This window comes from Carlito syrichta, unplaced genomic scaffold (genome assembly GCF_000164805.1).
Source record: "Carlito syrichta isolate Samal-C Ts95f unplaced genomic scaffold, Tarsius_syrichta-2.0.1 Scaffold302409, whole genome shotgun sequence".
NCBI lineage: Eukaryota > Metazoa > Chordata > Mammalia > Primates > Tarsiidae > Carlito > Carlito syrichta.
This window is the reverse complement of record NW_007246505.1, coordinates 339,825-356,680: the sequence shown is the minus strand read 5'-3', so window position 1 is coordinate 356,680 and position 16,856 is coordinate 339,825. Positions and strand designations below refer to the sequence as shown.

Below are 16,856 nucleotides of genomic sequence, written 5' to 3'. Positions count from 1 at the left end.
CAGCCTCGACCTGCTGGACTCCGGCGATCCTTCCACCTCAGCCTTCCGAGTAGCTGGAACCACAGGCGCGTGCTACCACACCCGGCTGATTTTTTATTTCTTGTAGAGATGAGGTCTCACCAAGTTGCCCAGGCAGGTCTCGAACACGCAGGTTCAGGCAATCCACTCCCTCAGCCTCCCAAAGGCGTGGGATTACAGGCTGAGCCACCAAGCCCGGCTAGCAACTATTTTTACTAGGTTGTTTCCCTGGTTGAAAAAAATCCTCAAAGGGAAATGTTTGCCAACATTGAAGGGGTGAACCCAAAGACAGCAGAAGCACTAAAAGGTATCAAAATTGATGGTCCAAAGACTGTTCTGAGCAGCAGAAAAAACTCTGAATAGGAGTATTGCATCAAATGGAGAGGAGTTTGAAGGTGAATGGTTTAAACATGGAAGAAAGCGGAGTGCAGTGTGGCTCCCGCCTCTAATGCCAGCAATTTGGGAGCCGGAGGCAAGAGGACTGCCTGAGCCCACAGGTTGGAGACAAGCCTGGGCAACTTGGAAGACCTGGTCTCAACAATAAATAAAAAAATTAGCCAGGCAAGGTGGCATGCGCCTGTGGTTCCAGCTACTCAGGAGACTGAGGTGGAAGGCTCACCGGAGCCCAGCAGGTTGAACCTGCAGAGGCCTTGAATGTGCCACTGCACTCTGGCCTGGGTGACAGAATGAGATTCCTACTAAAAAAAAAAAAAAAAAAAAAAAAGAAGAGGAAATACACAATTTAAAAAAAATAAATTCTGGATTCTTTTTGTGCCCCCTCGTATTTTAAGTAAGTTAAATATCTACTAGCAGTTTCTACAAACTATTTATTATGTCAATTTGGCTCCTTTAAAACAATATGAAAAGTAATTAACAATAAATGGATATGTTATAACATATAGACTACATTTTAAAAGGACACTAATTATAAATATATTTGCTTCTAAGAAAAAAAATGTTGGAGGTCAAAGACTCTATAACAGAAATAAATAATGCCTTTGATGAGTTTAATAGTAGACTGAACACAGCTGAGGACAGAATCTCAGAGCTTGAGGATGTCCTAACAGAAATCCCCAAAACTGCCAGGTGTGGTGGCTCACGCCTCTCATCCCAACATTTTGGAAAGCAGAGGCAAGAGGACTGGGAAACTTGGCAAGATCATCCCTACAATTTAAAAAATGAACTGGGAGTGGTAGCAAACACCTGTGGCTCCAGTTAATGGAAGGTTGAGGTGGAAGATCACCTGAGCCCAGCAGGCCGAGGCTGCAGTGGCATTGAACGTGTCACTGCACACCAGTCTGGGTGACAGAGTGAGACCCCAATTCAAAAAAAAAAAAGAATGAAAGAAAAGAGAAGGAAAAAAAAAGAAGAAATCCCCAAAACAGGAAAGCAAAGAGAAAAAGCATTAGAAAAAAACTAAACAAGCCGGGCTCGGTGGCTCAGCCTGTAATCCCGCGCCTTTGGGAGGCTGAGGTGAGTGGATTGCCTGAGCCCGCGGGTTCGAGACCCACCTGGGCAGCGAGACCTCATCTCTACAATAAATCAAAAATCAGCCGGGCGTGGTAGCGCATGCCTGTAATTCCGGCTACTCGGAAGGCGGAGGCGGAAGGATCGCCGGAGCCCGGCAGGTCGAGGCTGCGGTGGCCGGGAGCGGCCACTGCTCTCCAGTCTGGGCGACAGAGTGAGATTCCAACTCAAAAAATAAATAAATAAATAAAATAAAGAATTGAGAGGAAAAAATAAAAACACCAACCTAGAATTCTGTACTATGCATTATTATTCTTCACAGTGAAAAAAATAAAGACTTTTTCAGATAAAATTTGAGGGAATTTATTAGTAGTAGATCTGCACTGCAAAAAAATGTTATTTAGAGAGAAGGAAAATTATATAAGTATGAAGTTAGACCCTTACATAGGTTACATCATATACAAAAATTAACTTAAAATAAATCAAACACTGAAACATAAGAGCTTAAGCTATAAAATGCTTATCTTTACCACACTGAATTCAGTGATTATATCTTGGATATGACATTAAAAACACAGACAACCAAAGAAAAGATAGATGAAGTGAACTCTACCAAAATTAAAAACTTCAGTGCATCTAAGGACACTATCAAAAGAGTGAAAAGATAACCCACACAATGGGACAAAAATATTTGCAAGACATTTATCTGATAAGGGATTCATATCCAGACTATAAAAAGAGCTTCCACAATTTAACAACAACAAAACCCCAACTCAATTAAACAATGGGAAAATAAGTGAAATAGATATTTCTCCAAAGAAGTTATGACCAATAATCACATGAAAAAAATGCTCACATTACTATAGGGAAATGCAAATCAAAGCCTCAGTGAGATATCATGTCACACCTGCTAGGATGGCTATAACAAGAGTGGATTGTTAACAAGAATTGGCAAGGGCGTGGAGAAATCAGATCCCTCACACACCGAGGTAGAAACATAAAATGGTGCCGCCACTAGGGAAACTGGCAATTCCTCAAAAATTATATTAGGATATCATATGATTCCGCAGTTTCATTTCTGGTTATATTATTAAAAGAATTTATAGCAAGGTCTCAAACAGATATTTATATACCCCATTATTCATAGCAGCCCAAAGGTAAAAACAAAATGTCCACCAACAGAGGAGTGAAGAAGTAAAATGTGGTCTATCCAGATAATGGAATGTTACTCAACCTTAAAAATGAACAAAATTCTGATACATGCTAAACATGGATCAACCTGGAGGACAAAAAAGGTGATATTAGCCCGACGCAAAAGGACAGATTTTGTAAGACTCCATTGCTATGACAGTCCTCGAGGAATCAAACTCACAGCCACAGAAAGGAGAATGGCAGTTGTGAGAGGCAGGCTGGAGGGAGGAATGGAGAATTCTTGTCGAAGATATAGAGTTTCTGTTTGGAATGAGGAAGACAGTCTAGAGATGAATGGTGGTGGTAGTTGTACAACAGTGGGAATGTGTTTAAGGCCACCAGATAAAATGGTTAAAACACAAATGTTATGTCTTGTATATTTTACCACAACTTTTAAAAGGAATGAGACGCTGATACATGCTCCATGGATGAACCTTGAACATTATGCTAAGTGAAATAAGTCAAGCACAAAAGGACAAATTTTGTATGAAGCTAATTATTTTTGAAATATCTCTAACTGGCAAATGTATAAAGTCAGAAGTCAGATTAGAGGTGACCAGGAGCTAGAGGATGGGAAATTTGGAGGTATTGTTTAATGTGTACAGACTTTTTATTTTGGATGATGGAAAAGTTTTGGAAATAGAAGGTGGTGATGGTTGGACAATACATCACTGAGTAGTATACTTAAAAGTAATTAAAATATCAAAATTTTTAAAGTTGTACGTATTTTACTGCAATATGGATAAGTAAGTAAATCCGAACTTTGACAGAGGTGATATTACAAACTATTAGGGCAATGAGAGACTAGTCAATGAATAGGGCAGGAGCAACGAAAAATCTTGTTGAAAAAAATTAGAGTCCTATTTCATAGCAAACAAAAATATCATTTCCTGTGGATTAAGGACCTAAAAGTCAAAAGCAAAACTTTGAAAATGTTTTAGAACTTTTAGAATAACAGAGTAGAACAGAAATTTATTTTATTAAGAACAATCAAGGTGGGGGTTGGAACTGGCAGGTGAGGGAAACTGCCAGGGGAGGGGGGACATGCCTCATCAACAAGGGTACCTGCATAATGAACATGTGTATACCTAACCCTGAATTGTACCCCACATCTTTAAAATAAAATTTATAAAAAGAACAATTCAAAAATATAAACAATAAGAGACTGATGCATTTTCCTGTATTAGAATTAAAACCTCTGCTTGACAGCATGAAAGTAATAAGTTGATACCACTTCATACTGATCAGAACTGCAAAACTTCAAATGTCTAGTGGCAGCCAGTGTTGGCTTGATAGAAGAAAGCCAGAACTCTAGTATCTGCTGCTAAGTGTGAAAATTGGTCTTTAGAAACCCTGTTGTCCAGGCAGGGTGAGAAAGGTGTGCATATGAAGGGTTGCCTGGGGTGGAGGCAGAGCCCACGTGGCATGAGGAAAGAGGAACTAGTTATAGAGATGGTAGATTGCTTACAGAGAAGAGAACTGATCAAATAAGTAAGTATAGTGAAGATAATTAAAGGCGCATTTCTCATTGTCACAGAAGGGAGTTATAGATATAGGAAGGGAGAAGAGTAAACTCTATGGTGTTGGGTTGGGACTAGAGGTACACTACTCTTCATTTTTGTAGACAAGTAGGTACGTAGGAAGATGATAGATTTCTATATGTAGGCTGTGCTATAGTTCGAATGTGTCCTACAAAAAGAATGTATTAGAAAATTAATCCCCAAGGCAACAGTGTTGGGAGGCGGGCTTAATGAGAGGTGATTAGACCATGAGGGGTCTGCTCTCATGAAAAGATTAAAGCCATTATAAAAGAGTAAGTTCAGTTCTGTCTCTCTCTCTCTCTATTTCTCTCTCTCTCTCTCTCTCTCTCTCTCTCTCTCTCTCTCTCTAGACTTCTCAGCCTCCAGAACCTTGAGCCAATACATTTCTATTCATTTAAATTAACTAGCCTGTGGTATTGTGTTATAATAGCACAAAATGGACATAAACATATTGATATAATTTTTTCCTCTAGCTCTGTCCAATAAAAGCACCTGGAATAATGGCACTTAACCAATGAACACATCCAGCACCCAGAACTTGACTTCTAAATACCATTATCCACTAAAAACTATTCGTATTTCTTGAAGAAATGGCTAAAACCATGTCTGGGGCAATACAAGGTAAGCAGGTATGGTTTGTTCTACCAGATTGAAAGTGCTCAAAGAATGATGGAGACAGGTCAAAAATGTATGGCTCCATGCTTGAAGTGGTTCACGCTAGTCACATATGCAACTATTTCAACTTCAAGATAAATAATGATCACAAACCACTGAATAAAATAAGAAACCATGAGTCCATTATAGATACAAATAAAAGTTTGGTAAGTAATGGAATACTTACACAGTTTCAAAATGCCTCCTCACAAAACGCTCATTAATTACAAAAATTTTTTTTAAAGAGTAATTCACAGTTGGAGAGGTCTAGAAAATTCTACCTTTTTACAGTGGTCAAAGTGAACATCATTGGTAATGGAATAGATCATAGTCATATGTCACCTGCTAGAATACAATGAGTAGACCAAAGCATCACTCCTGTGTTATTCCTGACAAAGATGCATAATCTGAATCACATCATGAGGAAATAAACCAAAGAAATTGAAGGACATTCTACAAATAACAAGCCTATGACCATTAAGAGTCCAAAGTCATGAAATCATGAAATCAAAGAAAGACTAAAGAACTGTTCCAAATTGAAAGAAAACAAAGAGATGGCAACTAAATGCAATACATAAGCTTGAACTTGATTCTTCTGCTATAAGGAGCACCATTGGGACCATCAGTGAAACGTGAATGGGGTCTGAGGATTAGATGGTAGTAATGCATCAATGTAAATGATGATAGTTGCATTCAGTGTATGTAGAAGAATATTCTGGGGTGTAAAATTATGCACTAAAGTATCTGGGGTGATGTGAAATCAAATGGCAACTTTCAAATAGTCCAGAAAAATTAACTTATACCATATTTGCAATATTTCTTTAAAATTTATGATTGCCTTCACAATATGAAACCACAATAATGGCAAAATTTTAAACTAAAAATGTGCATTTCTACTGATCAATAGCTAACAAACTGTCCCACATGTAGACAAGCAACAAGCAGGTCTCAATGGACTCATTACATTAGAAAATTGTAATTTATGACATGGAGCAGACCACCACCCAATGACCTTAATGACTTTCCCCCATCAAAGGAAAGGATTAAAAGGACTCAACCACAAGCAGTCAGCCACCATTGCCTTACTAGACTTTGGTGTGGCCATGTACTCTTTGAGTTATGGCCAGGCCATGTTTCCTAGCTCTGGCTATCTCCTCTACCTTGGGGAGATGAATCTCCTCTTTTTCTCTCTCTATCTAATTTGTTTTCTAAATAAACTATATTTTCTAATCTAAAAAAAGAGAAAATTGTAATATAAAATATGTATTCAATCCAAATGTCCATCAAAGGGAGCATCATTATGTTGATCAAAGTACATTTATACACTGAAATACTACTCAGCAGCTAAAATGAATGAACTGTCTCCATAGGGATAAATGACGTGGAAAAGTAATCTGGTAAATAACAGGGATAATGTTTCTGTAAATGTTTTAAGCAGACCAGGCAGTCTGGTGCACTTTAAGGTTATGTCTGCAAGCTTAAGAAAGTAGACAGGAAGATCACACCCCACTTCAGGATACACAGCAACCTCTCAGAATGCAACTAGATAGATAGATTCAACCATTTCAGTGTCGTCTTAATTTTTTTATATATGAAATGAAAATGGCAAACTGTTTTGCTAAATATGTGGGTAGTAGCCATGTGGGTTTGCAACAGCATGGGTCCTAAAGCTTCCACTAGGATATGATTATTTACATAATTAATTTGTATAACTGCTCATACTCATTTTTATTATTTATAATTTTATTCTTTCATAATTAAAATTTTAAAACAACAAGGTCAAATAAAATTACCAACATTTCAGAGACTTGTCAACAATTCATTCAGAATTTGAAAATAAAGTCTGGCCTGGCCGGGAGCCACTCTGAAGTTTTCCAGACTAAGCTCCATGCCCCTGTTAGAACTTTCAGTCTCACTGCAAAGTGGGGGACTAAGAACCTCTACGAATAAGGATAAGTGAGATGCAAAAAAAGAAGGGAAAGACCCCTTTTGAAGAGAGAGCTCAAGAACTGAACAGAGTCATCGAACTCTGTGACTCCCAGAGGAAATATTTTCTTTTGTGAAGGGTCACACCTTTTGATTAAGATGAAGGGCCAATGAAGAACCATTTCGTGAACTATTATGTAGAGGCTATGACATAGTTTTTAATTTTCAGAAGTGCCGTTGCAAATATATTTTATACCTTACGAATTATTTGCAATGCCAGACTTCATAATTGTATGATTATATAAAATGTTCCTGTGATATCACGATTTCTTAATGTGAATTAAAGCAATGAAAATAATGAAGATATTGTCCCTCCCGGGCCATGTCCCCTCCTTGTACCATGCTTGTTCTGGCCATTTCATAATTCACACAACTACACTCTCAGCTCTTTAAAACATCACTTCATTAAGACCACTGTTCAAGCGCAGATAGAGTTTTAGTCTTATTTTTTTCATTGATTGTCAGAAACAATTTTCTCATTTGAGTTTACTGTCTTCCTGTGTGGCCAACTCAACTTAATAATCTCTAATAGACTGCCTAACTAAGCAATATATTTGATTAGGAGAGAAATCTCCGTCTGTCTTTGCAATGGGATTCATTCGTCCCCTCTTGCTGTTGCTGTTGTTTTGAGTGAGAAGTTAGGGAGCAGAACTCCTCAGCGAGGCACCTGGACTAGGTCAGATTCGTCTCCACTGTGCGAGGAAGGAGAGGTAGACCTGGAACTGATGTAAAACTTGATCTTTAGGTTCTGTGCAAATACGTTCTCTACCGGATCAGTCTACAAAAACAAATCAGGGGGAAAAAATTCAAGAGATATAAAATTCACAGCTCTTAAGGTACATCATGAATGTTATGGGTATTTCCCAACAATGGTAACGAAAATATAACTTGAATATTCTTGTTAGGAGCATTTCAACGTGCAAAGCCGCAGCCATGACGCCACAGCTGTGGGCAGAAGGCTGATCTAGATGGCACCACTCGGCTCTCACCCGGAGCAGCGTCTCTGCTTCACCTTCCAGCCATCTATTCCATGCACAATATTGCAGGTATCAGAAGAATTTGAACAGGTTGATTCCACCCGGGGTGGGTAAAAGAGAAGTGAACTAGAAACTAATGATACAGATTCTGTCCCTGAAGGTACGTGTTGATACTAAGTGAAAATAAAAGTCACTAACCATTGCAGTTTATGATACAAAACGCTTGCTTACCTTGCAGCATAGAAATGCTGGCACCGTGGGCAGCATTTTTTGTGCTAAGACGTTTCTTGGACTTAGTTTGGAAAATCATAGAGCGCATAATTTGATGATTTCCAAAGTTATAAGGTTTCTTAAAAGTAATGCAGAAGAAATCCAAGATTTCTGTATTGGAGAGGGTTGGTTGGAAGATGTGGGGCGACTTACAGGGCACCCCTCCTGGGACTGTGTGCGCACAGTGTTTTGTATGTGACTGTAGAACCATGATAATGTTTTTCAATTTTCTTTACACTTAATATTTAATGTACATAAGATGATAGTGGTAGTAGTTATGGTGGTAGTAACAGCAATTTTAATTGGGCATTTAGGGATTTGGGAGAGCTGGTAGAAATTAAAGAAAGGACATAACAGGCCTAAGCACCCCTTAGTCTTAAAGCCACCACAGTAAAACAGTTCCATGAATTTGCAGGGGTTTGTATAAGCATGGCCTTGGGCTAACAGAACAAAATCTCTTTAGAGTCAGGCTAAATAATATGTCGCAGATTACTGATGATATGCAAAGAAAAAGCTCTCATTTGTAAATTACTTATTAGATTCGTTTTCAATTCAAAGCAACATCTAATATGTGGCTTAAGTCCCAAATATCCTGTTTATTTTCTCAAGGTGGGGACAATAATCTTCACTGGTAACTCATGTGATCTCTGTCATGAAATTATGATATTCTGCTCATATGCAAATGCTCCTTGATTCATGACAGGGTTAGGTCCTGATAAACGCATTGTAAGTTAAAATTAAGTTGAAAATGCATTTAATACCCTGATAAACCCATCATAAAGTTGAATTGTAAGTGGAAGCATTTTAAGTCCAAATCCTCCTCAACTTGCAATTGAGTTACATACTGATAAGCCCACTGGAAAATCCAAAAATTATACGTTGACCCATCATAAACTGGAGACTATCTGTGTTTAATTGATGCTTCTTTGGTGTGAAAAATTTTAAAAGTCTATTTGTGGATTAGTTCCTGCTACTGTATTCTATGTGGCTATTAGTTTAGATATCCACAAGGCTCCCAACAAATTAATTAAGCCTAACACTGAAGGTTGGGACTTAAAAACACCTGTCACTTCTTGTCAAAAGATTTATTCTCTTGTGGGACTATGAGCCTCACTGAGGAAGAGGCTGTGTCCATCCGTCTTGCAAAGACAGCTCTCATCACACTGCTTGGCACAAGTGAACTCAAGTTGCGTCCTCACCTCTGACCACAGGCAAACCATTAACACTCATCTCCCCTGCTTCACCACCTCTTCTGTTGGCGTCATTTCCCTCTTCATTTTTTTCATAAATTTGTTTTTTAGTGTAAAATGTAGCAAACCCCAAAAGTACCACCCAAGTCAGAGCACAGAAAGCTGCCAACACCTCGACATTCCTTGATGCTCCTTGCCAATCACAACCTCCAGACTCCTCCGAAGGAAACCACTTTTGGTTTAGTAATCACTTCCTGTTGGGAGCCAGCCACAGAGGCCCACTGAGCATTAGGGATCAGGAAGGGCCGTTGATCCTGAGACCACGAGGATGCGTTCGGGAGCTATTGACCCCATTTCCTCCCCCTTTCTACTCAGCACTAACCAGTTTAAGCTCCTGTGAGTTCAAAACATAAAAACTCTGAGACTGGGACGAACACAAGCTAACTTTAGAAGCTCATTGCTCCCATTCTTCCGCAAACTGCAGTTTTGGCTTTCACACAACTTACAATTCAAACTCAGGTCACATCTAAGAGCCTTAGTATTGGTCACAGGCTTCTGGGTCATGATCTTAGGATTTACTGAAGTTGAATAAGGTATAAATTGTAGAATATAGTTTTAGAAGACAGCCATTTTGTTGAAAGAATGCGACTGGGTTACTTGCAGGTAGCCCACTGTGAACTTTGGACTGGGCCACATTCCAAACATTCTGGGATGGGCCACTTTAGTTTGTAAAGTAAGTATTTAAGTCTCTATAGAATTGTTTAACTTGGTATTAGTACGAAAAAGGTTTATAGGCAATATGAAAAGGGTTTATAGGCAGTACAAAAAGGGTTTAAAGGCAGTCATGGATTAAGGTTTCATGGATTAGGTTTAACATCTGTTATGGGATTATACCTGAAAGAACATCTGGTGGGTGGGGAACGCCCCTCACACACCTGACTGTGTATGAAAGACCCGTTGTAATTCCCAATAGACGGCTTCTGCACTAGACAGGGGTCCAGTCTCTTTCTTTCTCTCTCTCTCTCTTTCTTTCTTCTTCCCCCCAATCACCAACGCCATCTCCACCTCTGAGGTACCCTGAACCCGGCTGGAGCTGGACTCCTGCAAGTTCCCATCGGAAAGCCAGCAGACTTGAGACCAAAACAAGCTGATGTTTCAGTTTGAAAACATTGGAAAGAAAAAAGTTGATGTCCCAGCTCAAGCATCAGGTAGGAGTTCCCTCTCACTCACAGAAGTGTTTCTTCTTCTCTTATTTCCTGGAACATCTTGTGTACAATTGGAATTATTTCTTCCTAAACATTTAATCGATGCTTTCTGGGCCTGGAGTTGGATTTGTGGGGGAAATACTTAATGGCAGACTCAACTGTTTTAATGATTATAGGAATACTTGATACAGAGAACTGCTAATGTCTGTTCACATTGCCACAGTCTCTAGAGAAGGACATGGCAAAGGTTCAAGCGCTCCCGCACATTCCTGAACACATTTTTGAGAGCCTGCTTGTCTTCTATGCTCTCACAGGTAGTAGCTTCAGGGGATCCTTAACTTCCCTGCAGACTATGCTCAAAGATGTAAATCCCTATTTACTCCCTTTTTTAATCGTCATAACTTTGAACAATATAGTATCAATGTAATCATTAGTCTTATGATTTGTATAACTTTTGCCATGCATGAAGTCTTAGGCTTTGTAAACTTTCTTTAAATGTCGCGATCTAAATGTAAAATGCAGCTGTAACTTAAGTTCTATACAATGTTCTGCTGGTTTGTGGCGAATGTATAGTTACTGACAATTTTGGACAATAGGAGTGGACTGCGAGGCCTGACGGGTGGGCAGAACCATTTTAGAAAGACCTCAAGTCCAGTTCTGCTCCCTAGATTCGAATTCAGAAATAAACTTCTTTCTGCCAGTTCCCTGCTTGTTTGATTTATCAGTATCAAGGGAAAGCAATTGAGCATTACTCAAACCATATCATATTCATGTTTTATACACTTTTCTCTTGAGTTGATTCTGAAAAGTCATATTTTCTAATAATTTGTTCAAATTACTTTTATAGCTTTATATGAGATATTTCATATTTTAAAATAGCTTAAAGTCGTTATGCATTTTCTTGTTATCTTTCACTATTTGCCCCATCTATGCTGACCACTCTTATCATTCTTGATACTGGTTTTAAGTTACATTCATTCATTTATTTGTTTGTTTGTTTTCTTTCTTTCCTTTCTTCCTTGCTTTTATTAATGAACCGTGGCATATGTTTTTCATTTTTATTAATTTTTTTTATAATGATATATATTTTTATTTTAAAATTGTGGAGTACAGGTAAAGGTTAGGTATACAAATATTCATTGTGCAGGTACCCTTGTTGATGAGGTATGCCCACCCTTACCCAGACAGATATTGACTACCATTAATCCCACCTCCCTGCCCCTCCCTGCCCCGCCCACAGTAGTTTCCAGCCACTGTTTCAATCCTTTTATTATAGTATTGCGGTAGTTGTTCAAGGTCCACTTATGAATGAGAACATGAGATACTCTGATCTTTGTTTCTGTGAAAGATCACTCAGTACTCTAAACTCTAATTCATCCAGGTTGCTGCAAAGTTCATGATTTTGTCCTTTTTTATGGCTGCGTAAAATTCCACTGTGTATATGTACCACATTTCTTTAATTCAGTCCTCTTTTGATGGACAGCACTGTTGGTTCCATGATCTTGCTATTGTGAACAATGCTGCGATAAACATACATGTGCAGGTATCTTTTTCATAGAGTGATGATGGCCATTCTGACTGGAGTTAGGTGGTATCTCAGTGTAGTTTTAATTTGCAACTCCTTAATGACTAGTGAGGTTGAACACTTCATGTGTTTGTTGGTCGCTCATATGTCTTCTTTTGAGAAGTATCTGTTCATATTTTTTGCCCACTTTGTAATGGGGCTGTTTGTTTTTTTCTTTTCAGCATGTTTGAGTTCCTTGTAGATCCTAGATGTTAGGCCTTTGTCAGACATGGAGTTGGCAAATACTTTTTCCCAGTCTATGGGCTGTCTCCCTACTCTTTTGATGGTTTCTTTGGCTTTGCACAAGCTTGTCAGTTTAATGAGGTTCCACTTGTCTATCTTATCTCTTATTGCCTGTGTGTTTCGGGTTTTGCTCAGAAATTGAATGCCAGTCCCAACTTCCATAAGGGTGTATCCTGCATTTTCTAAAGTTCTTATGGTTTGAGGTTTTACATTTAGGTCTCTGATCCATTTAGAGTTAATTTTTATGTATGGGGATAGATAGGGGTCCTGTTTGAATCTTCTGCATGTGGTCAGTCAGTTTTGCCAGCACCATTTACTGAATAGGTTCTCCTCTCCCCAGTGGTGGGTGGTGGAGGCTTTGTGGAAGATGAGTTGGTTGAGAAATTGAGGTTTTGCTTCTGGAATCTCAATTCTATTCCATTGGTCTATATGCCTTTTCTTTTACCAATACCAGGCTGTTTTTATTATGGTAGCTTTATAGTCTTGTAAAGTTTAAAGTCTGGTATTGTGCTACCTCCTGCTTTTTTTTTTTTCTGAGGATTGTTCTGACTATTCTTGGTCGTTTGTGTTTCCATATGAATTCCTGTATTGTTTTTTCTAGATCTGAGAAGAATGTTGCTGGTAATTTTATAGGCATTGCATAAATCTGTAGATTGCCTTAGGTAGAATGGACATCTTTATAACGTTGATTCTTCCAATCCATGAGCATGGAACATTTTTCCACTTGTTTGTGTCATCTTTGTTTTCTTTGAGCAGTGTTTTGTAGTTTTCATTGTAAAGGTCTTTCATGTCTTTGTTTAGGAAGATGCCAAGGTATTTCTTTTCTTTTTTTGGTGGCTATTGTGAATGGGATTGTGTTTTTTATTTGAGTTTCTGTTTATTATTAGTATAAAGAAATGTGATTGTCTTTTGCACATTTATTTTATACCCTGAGACTGTGCCAAAGTCCTTTATCAGTGCAAGGAGGTTTTTGACAGATTCTCTCAGGTTTTCAAGGTATACAGTCATGTCATCTGCAAAGAGAGATAACTTGATTTCCTCTTTTCCTATTTGGATACGCCTGATCACCTTCTCTTTTCTGATTGCTCTAGCCAAGACTTCCAAAACTATATTTAACAGGAGGGGTGAGAATGGGCATCCTTGTCTTGTTCCAGTTTTCAGGGGAAACGGTCCCAATTTTTGTCTGTTTAGAAGTATGCTGGCTGTGGGTTTCTCATAGATGGCTTTTACTATTTTGAGGTATGTTCCACATATGCCTAGGTGTTTGAGGGTTTTTATCAAGAAGGGGTGCTGGATTTTTTCAAAAGCTTTTTCTGCATCTAATGATACAATCATATGGTTTTTGTTTTGATGTTTGTTAATGTATTTAATTACATTTATGGTCTTACGAATGTTGAACCAGCCTTGCATCCCTTAATCATGATGGATGATTTTTTTTTAGTTGTGTTGTTGAATTCGGTTTGCTAGGATCTTGTTGAGAATTTTAGCATCTATGTTCATCAAAGATATTAGCCTATAGTTCTCTTTCTTTGTTGGGTCTTTACCTGGCTTGGGTATCAGTGTGATGTTAACTTCATAAAATGATTTGGAGAAAGTTCCATCTTTCTCAATCACCTGGAATATTTACAGTAGGATTGGTATCATCCTCCTTATATGTCTTGTAGAATTCTGCTGGAAAGCCATCTGGTCCAGGGCTTTTTTGGTAGGTAGTTTTCTTATGACATAGTCAATTTCCTTGATTGTTGTTGGTCTATTTAGGGTCTCGATTTCTTCTTGTTTCAACCTAGGCAGGTTATGTGATGTCAAGTACTGGTTTTACTACTTCATTCAATTTTTCTTACTTTTCTAAATCATTAATTTTAGCTTTTGTGTTTATTATTTTCTGCTTTCACCTTCTTTGGTTTTTAATTGGCATTTTTTTCTGTACCTTCTTATAGTGTATAAGTGGTATCCCCCCAAAACAATTATTTTTTTAAAGGGTGGGCTCCTTGTAGTACAGACTTAACCTGTAAGGTAAGTGTTCTAGGAACCCATCGGCCTCAGTGTACCTGCTAGCATTGTTGTGAAAGACTGCATTTGGCAGTCCCATTCATTCAGTCTTTTTTTGGAGATTCTTTCAACACATTTGCCCATTTCATGAGGGATGATTTACACAAACAACCTGCCCACATCACGCTGAGTGCTTAGCCATTTTTGACCAAGAACAGCATGACCCCTGTTCCCATCCACCTTATTTGCTCAATCTCACCCCTAGTTGTTGTTGTTCCCCAGATGAAAAAAATCCTCAAAGGGAAAGGTTTTGCCAAAGTGGAAGAGGTGAAATAAAAAGCAGCAGAAGCACTAAAACACATGTGTACTGATGAGTTCAAAAACTGTTTTGAGCAGTAGAAAAAGCATTTCAGTAGGTGTGTTACATCAGATGGAGAGAACTCTGAAAGTGACTGAAGTTTAAGCATATAAGAATAAATATACAATTTTGTGTAAATAAATTCTGGGTTTTGGGGGTTCCCCCTTGTATGCTTCATTAATTAACTTTTTAAGCTTACATCTTTTCTATTTTATCGACAGAATGCTATAAATTTTTTGTAAATGCTGATTTACCTACATTCTATAAGTTTTGATGTGTAGTATTTTTGTGATTATTCAGTTCCAGCTGTTTTCTACTCTCCATTAGAATTTCTCCTAAACTAGAGCTATTGCTTGATGCAGCAATTCCACTCCTGGGAATTTACTCAAAGGAACACAAATTGCTTTACCAAAAAGACATCTGTACATGTATGTTTATGGCAGCATCATTCACAATAGCAAGATAACATGGAACCAACTCAGAGGCCCCCTGAAGGTGGACTGAATGAAGAAAATATAGTACTATGGAATACTATGCAGCCCTAAAGAACAAGATCATGTTCTTTGCAGCAACATGGATGTAGCTACAGACCATCATTCTAAGTGAATTATCACACAAAAAACCGAATACCGCACACCCTCACTCACAAGTGGTCCCTGAACATTGGGCACATGGGTGAAAGCCCAGGACACAGGGTACTTCTAAAGAAAGGAGGGAAGGAGGAGGACTAAGGGATATAAAAGCACCTACTGGGTACCATGTCCACTATGGGAGGAGAGGGCACATTAGAAATTCAGACCTCACCTTCACGCACTGCACACATAAGCAAATACTCATGTGTAACCCACAATTCTAAAACAAAATATAATAAAAATAAAAAAGAATGTCTCCTTTGACTCATGAGTTACTTTAAAATATATTTATTAGCTTGCACATAGAAATGTAATGTATACAGCAAAATATTTCTCTCTAACAGCTCCCTTATGGTCAGAGAACATATTCTTCATTCTTCATAAGTTTAATCCATGAAATTTGTTGAGATGTCGTTTGTAATCCAGCATCATCTCTTTAAAATGTTTTTATGGCTTAAAAAGAAAATCCATTCAGTATTCACCATGAGTACTGTTCTATATTTTCCATTAGGTCAATTTTCTTAATCATTCTATCCAAAAATTTATATCAATTACTGAAAAATGTGTGTTCAGATCTTCCTCTATTATTGTGGATTTGTTTGGTTTTTCTTGTAGTTCTGTCCATTTTCACATTATATATTTTAGTCCACATTATTTGGTCCACACATATTTAAAATTAGTATGACTTCCAAGCTAAAGTAACCTTCTATCATAGTTTCTGTATCTCCAGGAATGATTTTTTTTCTTGCCTTAGATTTATTTTATATAATATTTACATATTCACATCAGTCTTCTTTCAGTTAATGTTTAATTTATAGAAACGCTTTCTATATACTTATGTCTTATAGGCTCCCCTTATAAATAACACGTTAGATTTTATTTTTACCTACCCTGACAATCTTTTTTATTTTTCTACTGGAGTACTTTGTTCTCCTGCAATCAGTTCAGTTGTTGGTTTATTGAGATTGATTTCTACCATTGCTGGCCCTACCCATGCCCAAGGGCAGAGAGTTTCACAGAGTGTATATACCATGTGGCAAGTATCTTTTTTTTTGAATTGGAGTCTCACTCTGTCACCCAGACTGGAGTGCAGTGGCCACTCCCGGCCACCGCAGCCCTGCCTGCTGGGCTCCGGCAATCCTTCCACCTCAGCCTTCCAAGTAGCTGGAACTACAGGCGTGCGCTACCACACCCAGCTAATTTTTGATTTATTGTAGAGATGAGGTCTCGCCAAGTTGCCCAGGTGGGTCTCGAACCCACGGGCTCAGGCAATCCACTCACCTCAGCCTCCCAAAGCGTGGGATTACAGGCTGAGCCACCGAGCCCGCCTTATGGCGAGTATCTTAAGGATCACTTAGAATTTTGCCTACAAGAACACCTTAGAGTAGGGATGCCCAACCCCTAAGATGCAAACCAGTAGCAGTCTGTAGGAACCTGGCCACACAGGAGGAGGTGAGCAGTGGACAAGAGTTGAGAGTCTCCTCTCAGATCAACAAGGGCATTCGATTCTTACAGAAGCACCAACCCTATTGTGAACTGCACATTCAAGGGATCTTGGTGGCACACTCCTT

General features: G+C 38.5%; 1 protein-coding gene across 1 annotated transcript in view; it reads right to left on the bottom strand.

Annotated features, from left to right (window-relative positions):
* Positions 1-16,856, bottom strand: part of LOC103258926 (serine/threonine-protein kinase MRCK alpha-like) — a 57,319-nt gene that overhangs the window by 30,456 nt on the left and 10,007 nt on the right. Inside the window, exon 7 of the mRNA XM_021711618.1 lies at positions 7,525-7,635. Within this exon, the coding sequence (XP_021567293.1) occupies positions 7,525-7,635 (111 nt within the window). The remainder of the gene's footprint in view (positions 1-7,524; positions 7,636-16,856) is intronic.